The sequence below is a fragment of the Lagopus muta genome, chromosome 6 (genome assembly GCF_023343835.1).
Source record: "Lagopus muta isolate bLagMut1 chromosome 6, bLagMut1 primary, whole genome shotgun sequence".
Classification (NCBI taxonomy): Eukaryota; Metazoa; Chordata; class Aves; order Galliformes; family Phasianidae; genus Lagopus; species Lagopus muta.
This window is the reverse complement of record NC_064438.1, coordinates 24,830,025-24,846,266: the sequence shown is the minus strand read 5'-3', so window position 1 is coordinate 24,846,266 and position 16,242 is coordinate 24,830,025. Positions and strand designations below refer to the sequence as shown.

Here is a 16,242-nt window from a genome sequence, read left to right as displayed (position 1 = left end):
TCTTTACTCACACCCTGTTCTGTTACTGTCAGTATGATAAGCATCACAGATAGAAACACGGTGTGACAAATCTAAGTAACACAACAGTCAGCCAAGAAAGAAACCCTGGACTTTGTACCTGGATTGCGGAACATCACTGGCTGCTGCACGTTAGGCTGGGCACTGGGCTGGGCACCCGGAGCTCGAAAATGCTGCAGTGGGACAAGCTGAATTATCTGCCCATTAGGATGCCTGAACAGGTTCACACCACCAGGGCTTCTGAGAGGCTGAAGAACCATTCTCTGTTTCTGAGGAAGTTGCACGTTGTTTAATGGTCGCAAAGCAGGGGATGTCTGAGGCACCGGAATCAACAACAGCCGCGGTCCTACACGTTTCTCTGTTCCAGGAGGTATCTTTGGAGGAGTCTTATTTACAGCTTGCGCTTGAGGAGTAGCATCTTCTAAAACATTTTCAAAAGTTACATAAATCAGGTTAAGAAAACATACTATAAATCAGGCATTATTCTTAAATCAAGCACAGATGTTTTAGAAACAACTGGATCTTTAGATGCGTTTCTAGTTGTCAACCATGACTCAGAAAACTGCCAAGTAACACTGAAAAGGTAATTCTACACCTACTTCTTCAATTCTATACCAACGGTGAAATCATAGCAATCACAGCAATAACTGTGCTACACATTTCTACAAGCCAAGAAACAATGGGAGACTTCAAGCTCGTTTCATAGCAGATACTGATCAGGTAACTTTTTTTTTTCCTTTCTCTAGTAGTTTTGGCTAGGTTGGAATAAAACAAGCCATTTAAGAAACTACATTTTTTATTCCATTTTGGAAATAACGGTGAGACATGTGAGTCTATACTTAAATTGGGTTTTGCAATTGCATACCATGTCCCAACAATGAATGAGGAAAGAAAAAAGCGAGCATTTGCAACAGTACGCTGAAGCAGACAAGTCTTACCTCTTTTTGGAGCTATTGAAGGAGCTGACTTCACTCCTGACAGTATTATCGGAACAGAGCTGACAGAGGAAGCTGGCGTGGTCACCGCAGACGTAGCCACTGCAGTTGTTAGAACAACTGTAGAAGGGGATGTTGTGATAACAGGACAAGTAATTGTTGGTGCTGTTACTACAGTAGGGAGTGACAGAGTTGGTACCGGGGCAGAAACCACAGTTGCTTTGGTTACGTTCACAGTGGCGGTAGGAGTGGCAGATGAGGAAGTGGTGCAAGTGTTGGTTCCAGGTGTTGCAGAAGCACCTGTGACTGTAATTGCAGGAGGAGAGGAGGCAGGTTCACTAGCTCTTGTTTGGCTAGGAGCAGACACAGTAGATGGTGCCACACTGGTACTTTCTACAGTTACAGGAAAAGTGGTGGTGGCTGTAGTGACCCCAGGAGAGATAGTGCAGTGAGCTGGAGACAGACTTGTGGGAACCACAGGGGTGACAACCATTATCGGTGTAGGACTGATACTGAGCTTCTGTGGCCCTGACAGAGGCTGGCATGTGCTCACTGAAGGAATCTTCTGCTGCAGAACTCCAACCTTGTTCATCACAAACTTTGTGAACACACCACCAGGTGAGGGTCGAGCAGCTGCAAATAAAAACTTGCAGGTCAAAATTTTAATAGATTTCTCTTTGCTGTTCTTCAGGCACAACAACTGTCATTTCATCATGAATTTGGGTCTCCATTCACTTTAAGAACACCCTGTAATTAACCTGAAACCTTCACAGCAGTCCTGAATATGACTTACATATTAGGAATATGCACGTATTCTATTGCATCTCCTCCTGGTCATACAAAAAAATTAGGTCTTGAGGTGTTGTTCTTTATCATGAAATTATGAATATGTAATTATAATTTCAGTACGAGGAAACAAATGGCTAGGTGCAATAACAGGCTCAAACTACATTCTAAATCTCCAATTCTTCCTGTAGTAGTTTTTTCCATGTTCCTCTTTTCACTGCTTCTTGATTTTCTGACTGTATATAAGCCACAGAGAAAGGAGGAAGAGAGTTTTGTCCTGCCTCCTCCTTTTTGCAGTGACATTTGTGCATCTGAGCATGGGACAAATTCAACCAATAGGAAGAAGTCACTACTGGGAAGCTTCCCTTCATCCCTTGCTCTCCAAGGATCAGAATACCATATCTGTATCACGCCAGATGCCTACAGATCAGAAACAGAACCTAATACATAGTACAACAACGCAGAGATCATTGCGCAAGCCCAACTTACATATATATGCAATGATCACTTCACCCATCAGTGAAATGCAGCCACCTTTTCAATAGTGCATAAACACATAACACAACTGGTTTTACCACAGGAAGAGAAAAACAACACAGCTATTTACAATGCAAGGAAAATTTAGGTAGAAGGAAACAGAGCAATTCACCAAAGTTCACATTTTGCCAGGACACAGGTAACATCCTTTTCTCTTGCAAAACTTCTTCAGGTATTTAGTGAAGATGGGAGAAATGTGTGGCTGGGAACTAGATTTTTCTTCGATGTTCTTTGTTGTTGTTGCTTAAAATCATGCTAAACACGGTATGTAAAAGCAAATTCATCTCTTGCCATGCTGGGTAAGCACTTCAGTACCAACTTAGATACAAGTACCAAATGCTTTTCCTGATATTCCTTCCTTTAAAAAAAAAAAAAAAAAAAAAAAGAAAAAAGAAAAAGAAAAAAACTGACAAAATAAAGAAAAAAATGTCAAGTGTGCTGACTAAGTCCAACCCTGTTTAGCTTGTGAAATCCAATGAGACTGCAGGCCAGTGTAGTTATCGGCTGCACATCTGTTCTTTTGCTAATCCAGACTTGGGACGTCTTGTATTTCACTGCGCTGCTTCATGCAGCTTTGCTGGTCACATGAGTTCCAATTCTAAGTGCAACACCATCAGAAAAACAAACTTTGTGGAACTACAGCTCAGAGCAATCCTTTCGCACTTTAAACCCTCATTTTAATTTCAATGCTTGATGAGAAGCAATCAAAAAATCATAGTAAGAAAACTCTCAAAACAAAAAATTGAAGCTCAATGGGTATCTGTATCCCTTCTTCCTTGTTTCTTGAAAATATGCTCTAGTATTGTTAGTAAAATAACTAAAAGTCAACACCTCTAGTCTTATTCTGAAGTCAAAATAAAACTTTCTGCTTTAGAGAGGTTATTTATTGCAGAGGCAGCTTAGTTGGCAAGTCAGCCAAAGGCAGCAGGCACTGTTGCAAAGAAATCAACAGCAATGCTGTATACTTGCTTTTTATTTTACCTTCACGCAATTTAAAATACAGTAATAAGTTCCAACCTACCTATCTGTCTCAGTGGTGGGATAAGAGCTTTCAGAGTCGTCACACTGGGGTTTGAAGTAGTGCTGATGGAAGATGTAGTTTTGGGAGCTGATGTTGTGGGCACCTGGACTGATGGTGTCCCAGAAGCACTGGATGCTACCTTGGAGATCACAGTACTGAGGGTTGAGATATCAAGTACTGTGGGTCGCAGCCTGCCTGTGACATAAGCAGCTAGCCGACTGGCAGGATGTAATGCCCCCATCTGTCCCAAAAGCAGTTTGGCCTGAGGATACCTTTTATCATTAACCTGAAAAAAGTGGAAAAGGGAAATTTTGTGAAAAGAATGCTAATTCACCACCTCTGGAGAGGTGTTTCATTCCACAGGACTTCCAAGCGTCCTTTTCAAAAAACAAAAACAAAGACCCACATTACAATTCAGACTGGGAACTCCTAACTTCCCTGCTGCTCAGAGTATCTTCAAGCAACTCTGCTGTATCTTTGTAATACAGATATTAGATGCTACTCAAGACTCTCAAACAGAAACACAGAGTCCAAAGGAACATGAGAAATCACTAAAATCAAGTAGAGGGAAGCTAGCACGCGTTATACCTCTCCTACATACACTGCAGTCCTGAGTTGAGTGGTTTTCCAAATATGAGGACGATTTTAGATAAAATTCTCTACCCTATCATCACCTAGCATTACAGAAGAAAGAACACGTACATATACATCGGGACAAAACTCTAAGGACTTTGCAAAAGCTTTGTCAGCTTTCTTTCCTTGTCTGTACTGTACCACGAATTGACTAACTTCACATTCAGAGCTGCACTTGTAACTGAGAGAAGAAACAAACTTTTCTGGATATCAGGCTGTAAACCTAGTGGTCAACAGGCATTTCATATTGATTTGGTTGGTACTACTGCATTCTACTCCCAAGCTGTTCGGTAGTAACCTCTAAAAGCCACTTAATTTTAACACACCATAAGGAAAAAGGCCTTTACTCTTTAAAACAGGAAGTCTGCCCCTAAGTTGCTCTTTCTGTGAGCTTCTCTTTGTGAGGGCAATGCATCTGCAAAGCATTACAAAATGAACTCAATTCTCATTTTCTAATTCATATACCTCCAGTGCGAGTGGTGTTACTACCACAAAATATCCTTGAAAAAGAAGAGATCCTAGCCCTACAGCTCCTTCCAGCAATTCCTAACAGCAAGTTGGCAGCACGAGACTGCAGAGAAATGACACGCTCTTAATTTTATGAAGTCTCTTCATCACTAACATACACTCAGAAGACAACAAGCTATTCGTCAACACTAGCAAACTGAATCAAAAGCAATTTAATGTTTATAGTTTCCTTTTGAAGTTTTGTCCCAGTGTACACACCTCCTCTGAAATTATTCTTTCTGTGGCTTCTGACAGCCACTTATTCAGAAGTGTTATCTGCCAAATGCATCTGCAGAGAGTTTTCGAAAGCTCCAAGATCTTGAGAAAGATTCTGTGCTTGGGCCACCAAGACCTAAAAGGCCAAAAGACCAACCTAAATCACTAGACTTCAGACTTGGAATCAGATTTCCTGTTGAAAGGGACAAGGTTACAGAGAGGCAAAAAAGTCACTGGATATGAAGATATCTTGTCTGGACAGTCAAAAGACTAGGTAAGACAAATTAAGAGAGTGTTTGTTCTTCTCTTTAGGGGGTTCTAGGATACTGGATGAAACTGAATCTAATCTCCACAGTAAAGGCAGAGGGACCCACCTGAATCAAGCCTGAGTGGCTCATATTAGCTTTGCGCTTGTAGACAACCAGCTTTCCTGCAGGAGAAATTCCTGCATAAAAAGGCAAGCCTTTGCCCCCATGCAACTTCTCCCGCAGCTTGTCCAATGTGTAAGCCTGAAAGAGCTTTACATTTTCTGCTTTTTTGCATGACGGCACTCCACTATCGGGAGTCTCCAAGTCAGGTGACTCAGGCTTCTCATCACTGTCCTGGTAGGATGGCACTGAAATTTTCACTCTGGAGGAGTACACAGGAGGGTTGTTTGCATCCTGAGCCTCGTGCTCCGAAGCCAATTCAATAATGAGGCTACCAACTTTGAGGCACTGTGGCATGTTACTGTTGATGTGCTGTGATAGGATGGTCAATATCTTACTGCAATCTTCATTCCAGCTGCAGTCAGAGATAATCTCGATAAGTTTGGTTGGTGCACATGAAGTGGTGGGATGAACACAGGAGGCGGAGGAAGAGTCCCCCTCACTATGGGAAGACCACGAACTTTTCTCTGAGAAAGAATTGAAATAGGTTTCTGCAATACTGTGGCATTTTAATCACCTGGATATTCAAACAGTTTTATTCTGCCCACCTCCACCCTTGTCTCAGCTGCAGGGCAAGTAAAAAGAACTGTTCAAAACATCACTTCCCCTTGCAGAGCTTCACAAGCAAGCAAAAATGCAAAACTAAGGTAACTGTTTCTCACAGTTAATTCTCTGTAGCCATACCATCTCACGTTGTATCCCGTTGCATCTCACAAGCTAAACAAAGCTGGACTGTTTCAGTGTGTGGATGTAACATCTCCAAGCAACATCAATACGCAATGGAAAGCATCACTGATTATATTCCAGAGATGGCACTTTTCTCTTGGAGTCAGAAAAGGACCAGTGTCCTATAATGCTATTTTTGACAGACAAGCCACTAGCAGAACTGTCTTTTGTGGAAGATGTTTAACAGAAGCACGACCTTTTGCTGTCATTGGAGATCCAACGTCACTTTTTGCAAAACTGTAAGGATGTTGAGCCCTGTGTCCTGGTCCTTTTAATTTTGACCTACCAATTCATCAGTATTTTCAACTAGTTGTATTATTTTTCCATTCCGATCCTTAAACACAGAATGCTGTTGCATACATTAAACAGTGGGGAAAAAAAAAAAAAAAAATCAGCTCAAAAAGGCAGCCGTATTTCATTAGTGGATGATAGAATGCCTTGAGTACGTCTCATTTTAAGGACTGCGACATGATTTGGGCCATTTCAAACAGAAAGAGATAAAGATGCCTAACCTCCCTCTTCATGAGTTACAAACTCAAAGCCATATTCATACATAATGTAGTGCAAAAACTCAATTCAACCTTTCAACATCAAACAGCTCCATATAGAGTAGAGGCACTTCTTTGACCCATACAGTTCTAAGTGGAGAACACGAGGGTCGAAGATTGACAATACCACTTGTAAACTTATTAATTCTTCAGTAATTAAAAATTAATGAAAGTAGGGAGGGAACCCTCTGATTTCCATTCCTTGTTAGGTATCTAATTAGCATCCTTATATACAAGTCTGCTGTAAAATGCAATCTTTTACTCTGAATGAGCTACTGTAACACCAATCATTTCAACCTTGGAACCATGGCAAGTACTTGGTAGTTAGCCTGCTGTATCTCCCACATGACACATGACTGATTAAGAAAACAAGAAACTGCAAGCACATCATAAGATTTTTATTGGCAATTGTAGAAACTCCCACGGCAAATGCACTCATTTCATCAATAGTTCCTTTTTTTTTTTTTAAGCCAAAAACTATCAACACACTCACTTACATTCAAGATTCAGCTCTTACCTCCGCATTTTTCAGGGTCTTTGTTTATCTCACTGGTTTCTTTCTTACAAGACTCTTTCTTAGAAGACTCTTTTTTAGATAATTCTTTCTTAGAAGATTCCTTCTTTGAAGATGGAAGTCCTTGTTCATACATCTGTGGGAAGAAAAAAAGTGTACAAAATATTATCCTTGTCTATCCTCTTCCCCAATAAAATCACATCACAGAATACACTAGTTCATCATGCTATCATCCATAACCATGGAAAGCATTTTAACTTTGACAGAAGTAAAACGTTCATCTTCTAACAGCAATTTTAAGACTCATGCAGTAATGAGTTTTGCAGCCAGGAATTTCCACAGACAAGACAATTCATATCACAGTAACAAGGAAAGCTGACCATCACTGCATGCTGATTTGGTCCCTGTCACTACATCACCGTCAAATAAAAGCCAAGCCCCCACGTTATGTGGAAGCTCCTGCAAAAAAGTTTTCTTCCCATTTCCAATATTCCTACCTGTTGCAGGATACGTGCTGGACACGTAAATTCTTACCTTTACAAGAAAGCTCTGTGAATCCTTTTGGTCTTTTTGTTGATTTTTTTCCTCCTTCCCAGGCTCATATACTCGAACCCTTGCACAAGTCATCATACTTTCAAAATACAAGTAGATAGGATCCTTGTCCTCCTCTCGAATCTACACAAAAAAATACAACCTCTCCATTCTGGATGTGCACCAGATCTATAAAACACTTTTGCTTTCTAAAAGAGTATTAACGCTACAGTAGAAAATATCAGAAGTATTTAAAGTTGAATCTTTCTTCTTGCCCCACTTATGGAGGCTTTCAAAGCTAGGTTGGATGGGGCCCTACACAATCTGATCTAATGATACAATCTGGCAGCAACCCCAGCTAGAGGGGCTGGAACTAGAGGATCTACCAATCTCCCTTCCAATCCAAGCCACACTATAACACCATAGCTCAGTCTACAGATTGCTCCCAAATTACACAGAGGAAGAAAAACGGGAAAAAAACCTACCTGTTTAAATTCTCTTCTCAACAGAGAAAGAAGTCCTGAAGTGTCATTCACCACTTAACCATATCTGATATATATTAAGCAGCAACTCTGACACATTTTCTTCTTTAAACATAACTAGACTCAACCTCACTACTATTCTTCCTCTATGACTGCTATTGCTTGTGTTAGATAAAGGTGAGGGGAGAGGAGAGGCAAAGACAGATTCCTAGCACACAGCAATGAAGCCACAAACAAGAACACAAAAGCTTCTACAATCACAGTGATCCTCTGAGTCACTATTCACACTTTTTCCACAAGTTATTAACAAGGCTACATCCTGTAGATAGTAACTTCTACAAACACTACAGGACAAGTAATCATTTTACCCATAAACAGCATATATTACTGCATTATTTAAGAGGTCATCAGCAAATCATTACCACTTTTCTCACTGCTACAGTATTTACTGTATTTACTTCAACAGAAGACTAACGTAGTTAAATAGATGCATGTATGTGTCAATTCACTCTAGCTTATCAACATGCCTTTTATCTCATTTTATTTAAAATATACAGAAGTTTTTGGCAGTGTTTGCTTTAATTTTCAGCTTAAAAAAAAGAAAAAAAGAATTAACATTATCCCACTTCTTACCACGGGGTTGGGTTTAGGAGTATACACTCTGCCTGTTTTCACTCCACTGGAAGATCTATGTTTACCAGAAAGCACAAGTTCTGGGTTAGGCAGGACTGTAGATTTAACTGGTTCAATAACAGATGGTGTTGGAATGTAAATAGGTTCTGGATCTATTTCACCTTCTACTTTTACCCACAATGGACAATTCCTAAGAGGCTTTTCTGGCTCTGAGTCACAGATAGCTGGGAAAAAGAAAAAAAAAAAAAACCAGTGATATATTTTAAAAACCCAGTAATTTACACATGTGAAAATTAAAGTAGCATGGCAGTAATGGAAATTTTAGTTTCAGTCTAAAGTCTAGCCATATACCAGTAACTAATTCACACTGAATTAAGAAGATAATGCTGGTATCTTCTCTTGTCTCAAATTCTAGTGAGAAGCCACCAGGGATTTGTCCACAAATGCAGGAAATGAAAATGAGAAAGACTCCATGCTAATCACTGCTTCCTAGCTGTGCTAAGATAGCAGATTAAAAAACCACTACAGAGCCGGGGATCTTAAAAGACAGCAAACACAGATTTCAAACATCTATAAAACATACTTGATAAAACAACTACACATAAAAATTTATTTACTTCAGTGGAACACCAGATAGCATCATTTTTTACCGCTGATAAAATTATTACTAGAACAAAGCTGTAAGTCCATAGCCACTTTCTGTCCTATTTCTGAACATACCTTAGGACAGATCTAAAACCACTGTAAACTATTTCCACCAAAGTCAGTGAAATACAGTTATGTACAGGAACTGAAAATAAAGCTCCAGATGCTTACTTGCTAAGAGGGAGAGAAAGAGTAGTAAACAGTAAAGATTACCAACAGCTATAGCAGTAATTATTTCATATACTTAGTCCCTGAACATATTTAGAGTGCACAGAGAAAGTTAAAATTACCAAAAAGAAACTAGTTATTTGAGCAAGATAAATGACTGAATAATGCAAAAAAGCCTGTAACAGGTAAGAGTTACTAAAAGGGAAAAGATGTGATTACCTGTCAGTCAGTTACACCAAGATAAGCGTTGCAGAGATCTCTCAGAGCTCATTCCCATTTCTGGATTTAGTAATGGGATCTCTACTAGAACCTAAAAAAATTTCCTGGGAAGACAGCTGATTCCAGAGAAGTTTAAGAAATTGCTTTTTACCCAGCAATACTCACTGTATTCCACTTTTTTTCTTTTCTTCTTGTCTTTCTGCTTCATCTCATCTTCTTCTCCCACACCCTCTTCTTCCACATCTCCATCCTCTTGCTGTTCTTCTTGTGATCCATACAACACAAGATTTCCACGCACAGCCTTTTTCAGAATTTTCTTATGTTTTGATCCACCCTTCACCACCAGTACTTTTCTCTTCAGGCAAGTACACCCAAACATACAGTCTGGCCTGCGGCAATGGGTAGGCTGACGTTTTTCCAGTGCTAGACTGGCACATATACAACCCAGCCGACAGAAATCATTATTGCAAGGAGGTGCTCGTCGTCGTATTATTTTATGGATAGGTTTGTTTTTGAGAGAAGCCTGAAAAAGTTTTAGATAGTAAGTAAACACTTGAAATTTTAGCAATGTGAAATCAAGCAAATGTGAAACTGCTATTCCAAGTTCATTCAGAATTATAACTCCCTCCTATTACATGGTCTGGTTATCCACAAAAATTTGTCACGTGTATGGAAAAAATACAATAGAGGGGAGTTTACATTTTAATATTCTGAAACACAACTTGAGACAGCTGAACAGCCTCTTCAAGAAGTGGGCTGCGAAGAAAGCAAAAGTTTATCATCTGACATGAAAGTTACATGTTTTTTGTTTTGTTTCTGCTTTTTTTTTTTTATGTGGAGTTAGCCCTACTGAAAAAAATAAGTGTCAAATAATAAGGAAATGTAGTTACTGAATAGCAACTGTATCAATTAGAACTTTTTACAGGGAAGTTGAGATAATTCATAATTAATTATTCATATCAACACCTTATTAATACAATTAGTATTTCCACATGCTGTTAAGACAGCAGTTCTGAACTTTCAATATAAAGGCTACAGCACAAAGGAAGAACATGTTTTGTCATGCTCATTAGCAGCTTCAGTCTTATTTTCTGCATCTACAGGCAGCTTCAGGAACTACAGATAATTGAAAACACAACAGTACTGAAGGAAAGGAAAGTATTGCTACCTACCTGAGCTGTAAGCAGAGTAGCCAGGGAGATATCCGCTCGTTCTTCTGTAATGTAGGTTCGTGGTTTGCCATCCCAGAGAGCACAGTCTTCCAGGTCCATTAGCTTTACTTGAGATTTTGACAGACCTGGCGGACGAGCTGCTTGTTGCTGTTGTGCTGTGTGGCGCAAACTGATTTGTTTTGGCAGTATGTTTTCATCCAGATTTGGCATCAGGAAACCATCTGCTTGGTTAGTCAAACAGCTACTCGACAGAGACTTAGCAGCCTTTTCTACTGATGCTGAAAAGTTCTGTTTCTGCTTGGCAGGAAAAGGCGAAGGCAGTATAGGCTTGTAGGATGATCTTCCTCTACTGTTTGAAGATGTCTGCCTGTTTTGAGTCCTTGCCTTCCTAGAGGTAGATGACAGAGAAGCAGGCTTGAACGTGTAAGATGTGGATGGAATTACGGTGGACTGCTTCTTCAAAACACTGTCTAGCGTTCGCACATAGCTAGTGCTCTTGGTGGGAAGCTGATACACCACAGGGGAAGTGGGCGTGCTAGAAGAGAATCCCATACTCGTTTCCATCAGCTTTCCTTCATTTTCCAGGTACTCATCCAGCTTGTCACTACAGAATGCTGAGCGATTCTTCAAGGAACCTTCTGAACTGCCACCTAAATAAATTACAAGCATTTTAATTGGCCCCTGCAAAAGCATACTGACAGGCTTTATCTTACATATATATATGTATACACACACACATTTAAATCTTACTGCAACTAAACAGTATAGAAGAGGTAAATACTTCTTTAAAGATGTATATAATTCCTTTAAGCGTACAACACACAAATATCAAATATAAGCTCAATCAGAAACATAGCCAGCAGTCCAAACAACTCTTTTTGAGGAAAGTATATTCATTCACAAAAAGAGAAAGTCTTCAAGAATCAGTGCTTCTGTGCAGCTTCCTTTTGTTTGTCCTAAACATGTATCCTACAACGTACCTGGCAACACCAGAACAAATGTGCAACACCCCAACACAATACACTATTCAAGTGCAGAGAGTACAACAGAAATATTTTACCTAATTTCCAAGTAAGACCTGGCAAACTGCTAAGTACTCATTTCTTTCTGAGGCAGGGCAAAGTAGTTGAACAGAAGTATTCACTTAACTGGAGTTAAAAATACATCCAACATAAAAGAAAATCACTTCAAATCTGTAGGGCATCAGAATTCTGGACTTACTATACTGCTCCCCAGCTTAATCCAAAACTGATGAACAAAAACAAAACTATTACAATTTTGATTTTCACTGAAACCTTATGTGTAAAACAGAATATGTTTTGCTGTTGATTCTGCTTGTTTTATCATTTTCAGTTTCTTTTTTCCCCTCGTAAGTGCTCATTCTTGGCTGTTCATGGAAGTAGTAGCAATATTCAAGAGAGTCTCAAAACAAAAATAAATCTCTCATTAAAACACACACTATAACTGAACTGCAGCATCTCTCCAAGATTAAGACAAAGATCTTAGAAATATCTGCACTCATCTCATCTCATCACTTTTGTTTTAATCCCGCTCTGCTTTTTCTACCTTCATTTCTAGAAGCACCATGAAGCTTCCCTCGCCAGCCTTTGATCTTTCTGAAATCATTTGTCTTTCCTGTTCTGGAAACAAAAGGAAATCCAGTATCTGGAAAAGAAGAAAGCTAGCCTCAGTTTATAAATCAAGACTGATTGTTACAAATGTCCTAGTGAATTGTTCATTTCTTTTCAGAAATACATGTGACAGCTCTGTCAAATAATCCATCATCTCCAAGAGTTAAAGTGTAATGTAGATATACTAACAGGGTCCTTAGTAGCTGTTTTATATATTGCTAGTCTAGGCTAGAAGTAATTGCCCTTGACACAGAGCTGGATTGAGGCGTTCTGAATTGGATCTGCCTCTTTTGTGGTGTAGACAGGTCTGAGACTCAAGGTCTGCCTCTTTACCAGCTCCAAAAACAGTACAGGAAGAAAACACCAGTCAGAATACTAAAGCAAGAGAGAGACATTGGAATTAACCACCCTGCACTTTCTTTAGCAAACACACTTACTGTTAAAAAACAGTATTTGCCAGTAGTAGAATCAGTCACATTTTAATGAAAAATGCATTTGTTTGGATACCAAATAAATTAATACGAGCAATACTAATTTTACAAGCACATTTCATTGACAGCTTTGTATTAAAAAAAATATAATAATAATAATAATAATAATAATAATAATAATAATAATAATAATAATAATAATAATAATAATAATAATATCAAATACAAAACTAAATGCTCTTTGAAGTATTTTGATTATGGACTTCTCTGTTTTCACTGCTTTTGGAAAGTTTAATATTCCTGTCCTAATGAATAAGAACACTACCTCTGAACAGCATCAAGTCCCAAATCCCTCTGATCATTGACAATACAACATAATACTTTCAGCCTCAGCAGATTCATGTTCTACTCACCTGGAGAATTGGGGTTTGTTCCTGGATAGCTCCACAAAGAATAATTTGAATAGGAAAGAGGAAGCTGCACACCCAAGTATTTCAAGTCAATGCTCATCGTTGGGTCCACAGAATTTAACTTCAATCCCACTGCAGGAAACAATCAGTATCAATGCAGCAAGATGTTAATGAGAAAAAAAAAAAGATGTTTATTTTAAAAAGTTTCACATTACATACAGACATTTCTAGCATTCATCCATGTCTTAGGGCTTCTGAAAAAAGCATTAATAACTGTTACTTACAACGGATCTTCAACAGGTATGAATTAACAGGTATGAATTTTAAGGAGATGGAAAATGGAAGGAAAATAGAATCACTTGATACTTTTTTTTTTTAACTGCTACTGAAAATCCTGCAGAATTTTAGCAATCAGAATGTCAGCATTCTATTCATTTCCACAATAAAGCTGTATTCAGTATTCTGCTCTCTCAGGATCTCTCCATGAGCTTTTTGCAACCCCCTGCCCCCTCACTGTCCTTACAGATCAGCTTGAAATTAGCTAGCCAGCCATCTTGTTGCTTTGCAATAAATCAACCCTACAGCCTTTTATTTATTTATTTGTTTATTTATTTTTTTAAGCAGGGAGAAGATCGTGTGTGATTCTATAATTCTATGGCTAAAACGAAACAAAACAGTCAGCTTTGTTGAATGGCACTGGCTTGGACACTTTATTGCTTGTGAACATCTTCCTTACCTCCCCCCAAATGCTTAGTTGGAAAGGCTCACCTTAGCCACAAAAAGTGTCTTTGTGAATTAGCAAATCAGGTAAGGATACAGAAATAATGAGGAACGCAAAAGCTAGCAGAACTACTATTCAGCAAGTGAAAGAATATATGGCTACCCAACTCAGCTCAGTCTGGAGTAAAGAATACTTACTTTGTTTGGTTTTGGTTGTTTTTGGTGTGGGCTTTTTTTTTTTTCCCCCCCAAGAGAAACCTACAAAACTGTGCTGCTGTTGCCAAAGTCTTAGAATCAGTGTTAAGTATGCAAGTTTTGAATTAAAAATGTATTACTTGACAATGCTCAGGACGGATGAATTGCTATCTGCACATACAGCAAAAACCTTTTGTTGGTAGTAGACATTTATCTTTACAAGTAACAAGTACCGACACTTGATAACTGCCAGCCTAAAAACAACAGATGCAAAACAAATCTCAGATGTGGCTACTGAAGAACACCTTTACCAATGACAGATACAATTCCCAAATCTACATGGCAAAGATGAGCACAACAAGTAAGGCAACGTAGCATTTTGTATAAAAACACGTCAACTGCCAAATGTCAGGACGGCATCTATTTATTTTCAAAGTGATTTTAAAGGAAAGAGCAGGCAGTTGATTCTTCATGACACTCTATTTGAATTACTCTGTTGCTTTCAGAATGCAGCCTGAAGAGAACAAATATGTCTGTACGGACATCACTGAACATGACAGATAAACTGTCACTTCTATCAATTTCTCATCATCGACAGCGCACTGCTAAGTTCAGTTGCTGCAGTCAAACAGTAGCAAATTAAGAACTCCCTCCACAACAATTTTCTCTGAATCATGATGCCAGACAACAGTGCTTCGATTTTCAGGAACGTGACAAGGGATCCAAATTAGTTCAGGTAGAAGAGGCTCTCCATAGCACAGCAGCACTCTAATAGGAGCTTTCTTCCTAACATGCTGAAGCTGAATTTCCATCTTTCAGAAGCATCTTCTTTCAGTCTCAATGCCTTTAAGATCTTCACAATCACCACTTCAGATACATTTTGCAATCCATCCTTTACCTATGCTAGTCTCCACAGGAAGTACTGATGGCTTTCTAGCCAACCAGAAATACTTTTCTATATCTGATGACTAAGCACATTAACTTCATAATGCAAGCTGCAGTGGATATTCATTTTCTTAACTTCACAACTCAATAGCAATTGTAGGCTTCAGGTACCCATGAATATCAAGAGATACTTATGCTTCTCAACTACATTACATAAAACCAAAGCAAAGTTAATGCCAAAAACGCTATTTCCATTTACTATACTACATGGAGGGCAAAAAAGCCAGTAAGCTTCAACCAGATGGTTGAATGAACATTCAGAAACATGCACTTTGCTTCTTTGAGAAAGGAAGGAGCCATACCTCTTTGTCTGTTCTGCAGTAGACCATAAGGAGATATTAGTTATGGTCTGTGGCTAAGAGATTTTGAAGAACAAGTAACAACATCGAGAATCCTGATTAGGTTGCACCAAGCTCCAGGACTTAAAGTTGATGTAACTGGGAAAATACACAGACCTTCAACTGGCCAAGAGGCAAATCCTAGAGTTTTTTTTCAGTACTGCCATACCATAACATTTGCTCAGTGCAACATGCAGCATTGCTAGTAGCTGACTAGAAGAGATTTCTATGAAATATGGCAACACAGATGTGTGAGGCCATGGATGTCAGTGAGGTCTTTGTAAAACAGGACACCTATTTCTGGAATAATGGGAGAGGAAACCTGCATTTAGACATCCATGATACAACCATCAACACTGATCAACATATATATCAATCACTGATCAACATATATATATATCAACACTGATATATACCACACGGGTACAATCTAGCTGAGAGGTGGGTTATCTCCCAAGAAGACAGGCTGAGAGAGCTGTTCTTTCACAGCCTACACAAAAGAAGGTTCCAAGAAGACCTCATCATGAGCTTCTAATACTTAATAAGGAAGAATAGGAACTGCAGAGAGGGACTTGATCAGGGAGTGCAGTGATAGGAGGTAATGGCTTTGAACTAAAAGAGTGTAGACTTAGATTAGATGTATGGAAGAAATTCCTTACTCTGAGAGTGCTGAGAATTCACCACCACCAGAGAAGCTGTGGATTAGCAATACAAGCTGGGGGATGAAAAGACTGAGTGTAGACCTCTCAAAAAAGATCTGGGGGTACTGGTGGATAGAAAGCTGGACAAGAGTCAGCAATGTGCAGTCCTTCATACAGGAGAGACATAGACCTGTTGGAGCATACCCACAGGC

General features: G+C 39.1%; 1 protein-coding gene across 11 annotated transcripts in view; it reads right to left on the bottom strand.

Moving 5' to 3' along the window:
- MGA (MAX dimerization protein MGA) overlaps positions 1–16,242 on the bottom strand; it is a 58,517-nt gene that overhangs the window by 22,986 nt on the left and 19,289 nt on the right. For 8 of the 11 annotated variants that reach the window (XM_048947613.1, XM_048947614.1, XM_048947619.1 and 5 more), the window contains exons 6-16: positions 13,195–13,323; positions 12,286–12,384; positions 10,720–11,369; positions 9,713–10,070; positions 8,516–8,739; positions 7,404–7,544; positions 6,873–7,005; positions 5,028–5,548; positions 3,298–3,583; positions 957–1,586; positions 119–439 (exon numbers count right to left, since the gene is read on the bottom strand). In XM_048947613.1, the coding sequence (XP_048803570.1) occupies positions 119–439; positions 957–1,586; positions 3,298–3,583; positions 5,028–5,548; positions 6,873–7,005; positions 7,404–7,544; positions 8,516–8,739; positions 9,713–10,070; positions 10,720–11,369; positions 12,286–12,384; positions 13,195–13,323 (3,492 nt within the window). Of the gene's footprint in view, positions 1–118; positions 440–956; positions 1,587–3,297; positions 3,584–5,027; positions 5,549–5,578; positions 6,157–6,872; positions 7,006–7,403; positions 7,545–8,515; positions 8,740–9,712; positions 10,071–10,719; positions 11,370–12,285; positions 12,385–13,194; positions 13,324–16,242 lie in introns of those variants that run through there. The other 3 variants (XM_048947621.1, XM_048947623.1, XM_048947622.1) reach the window with 3 other exon arrangements.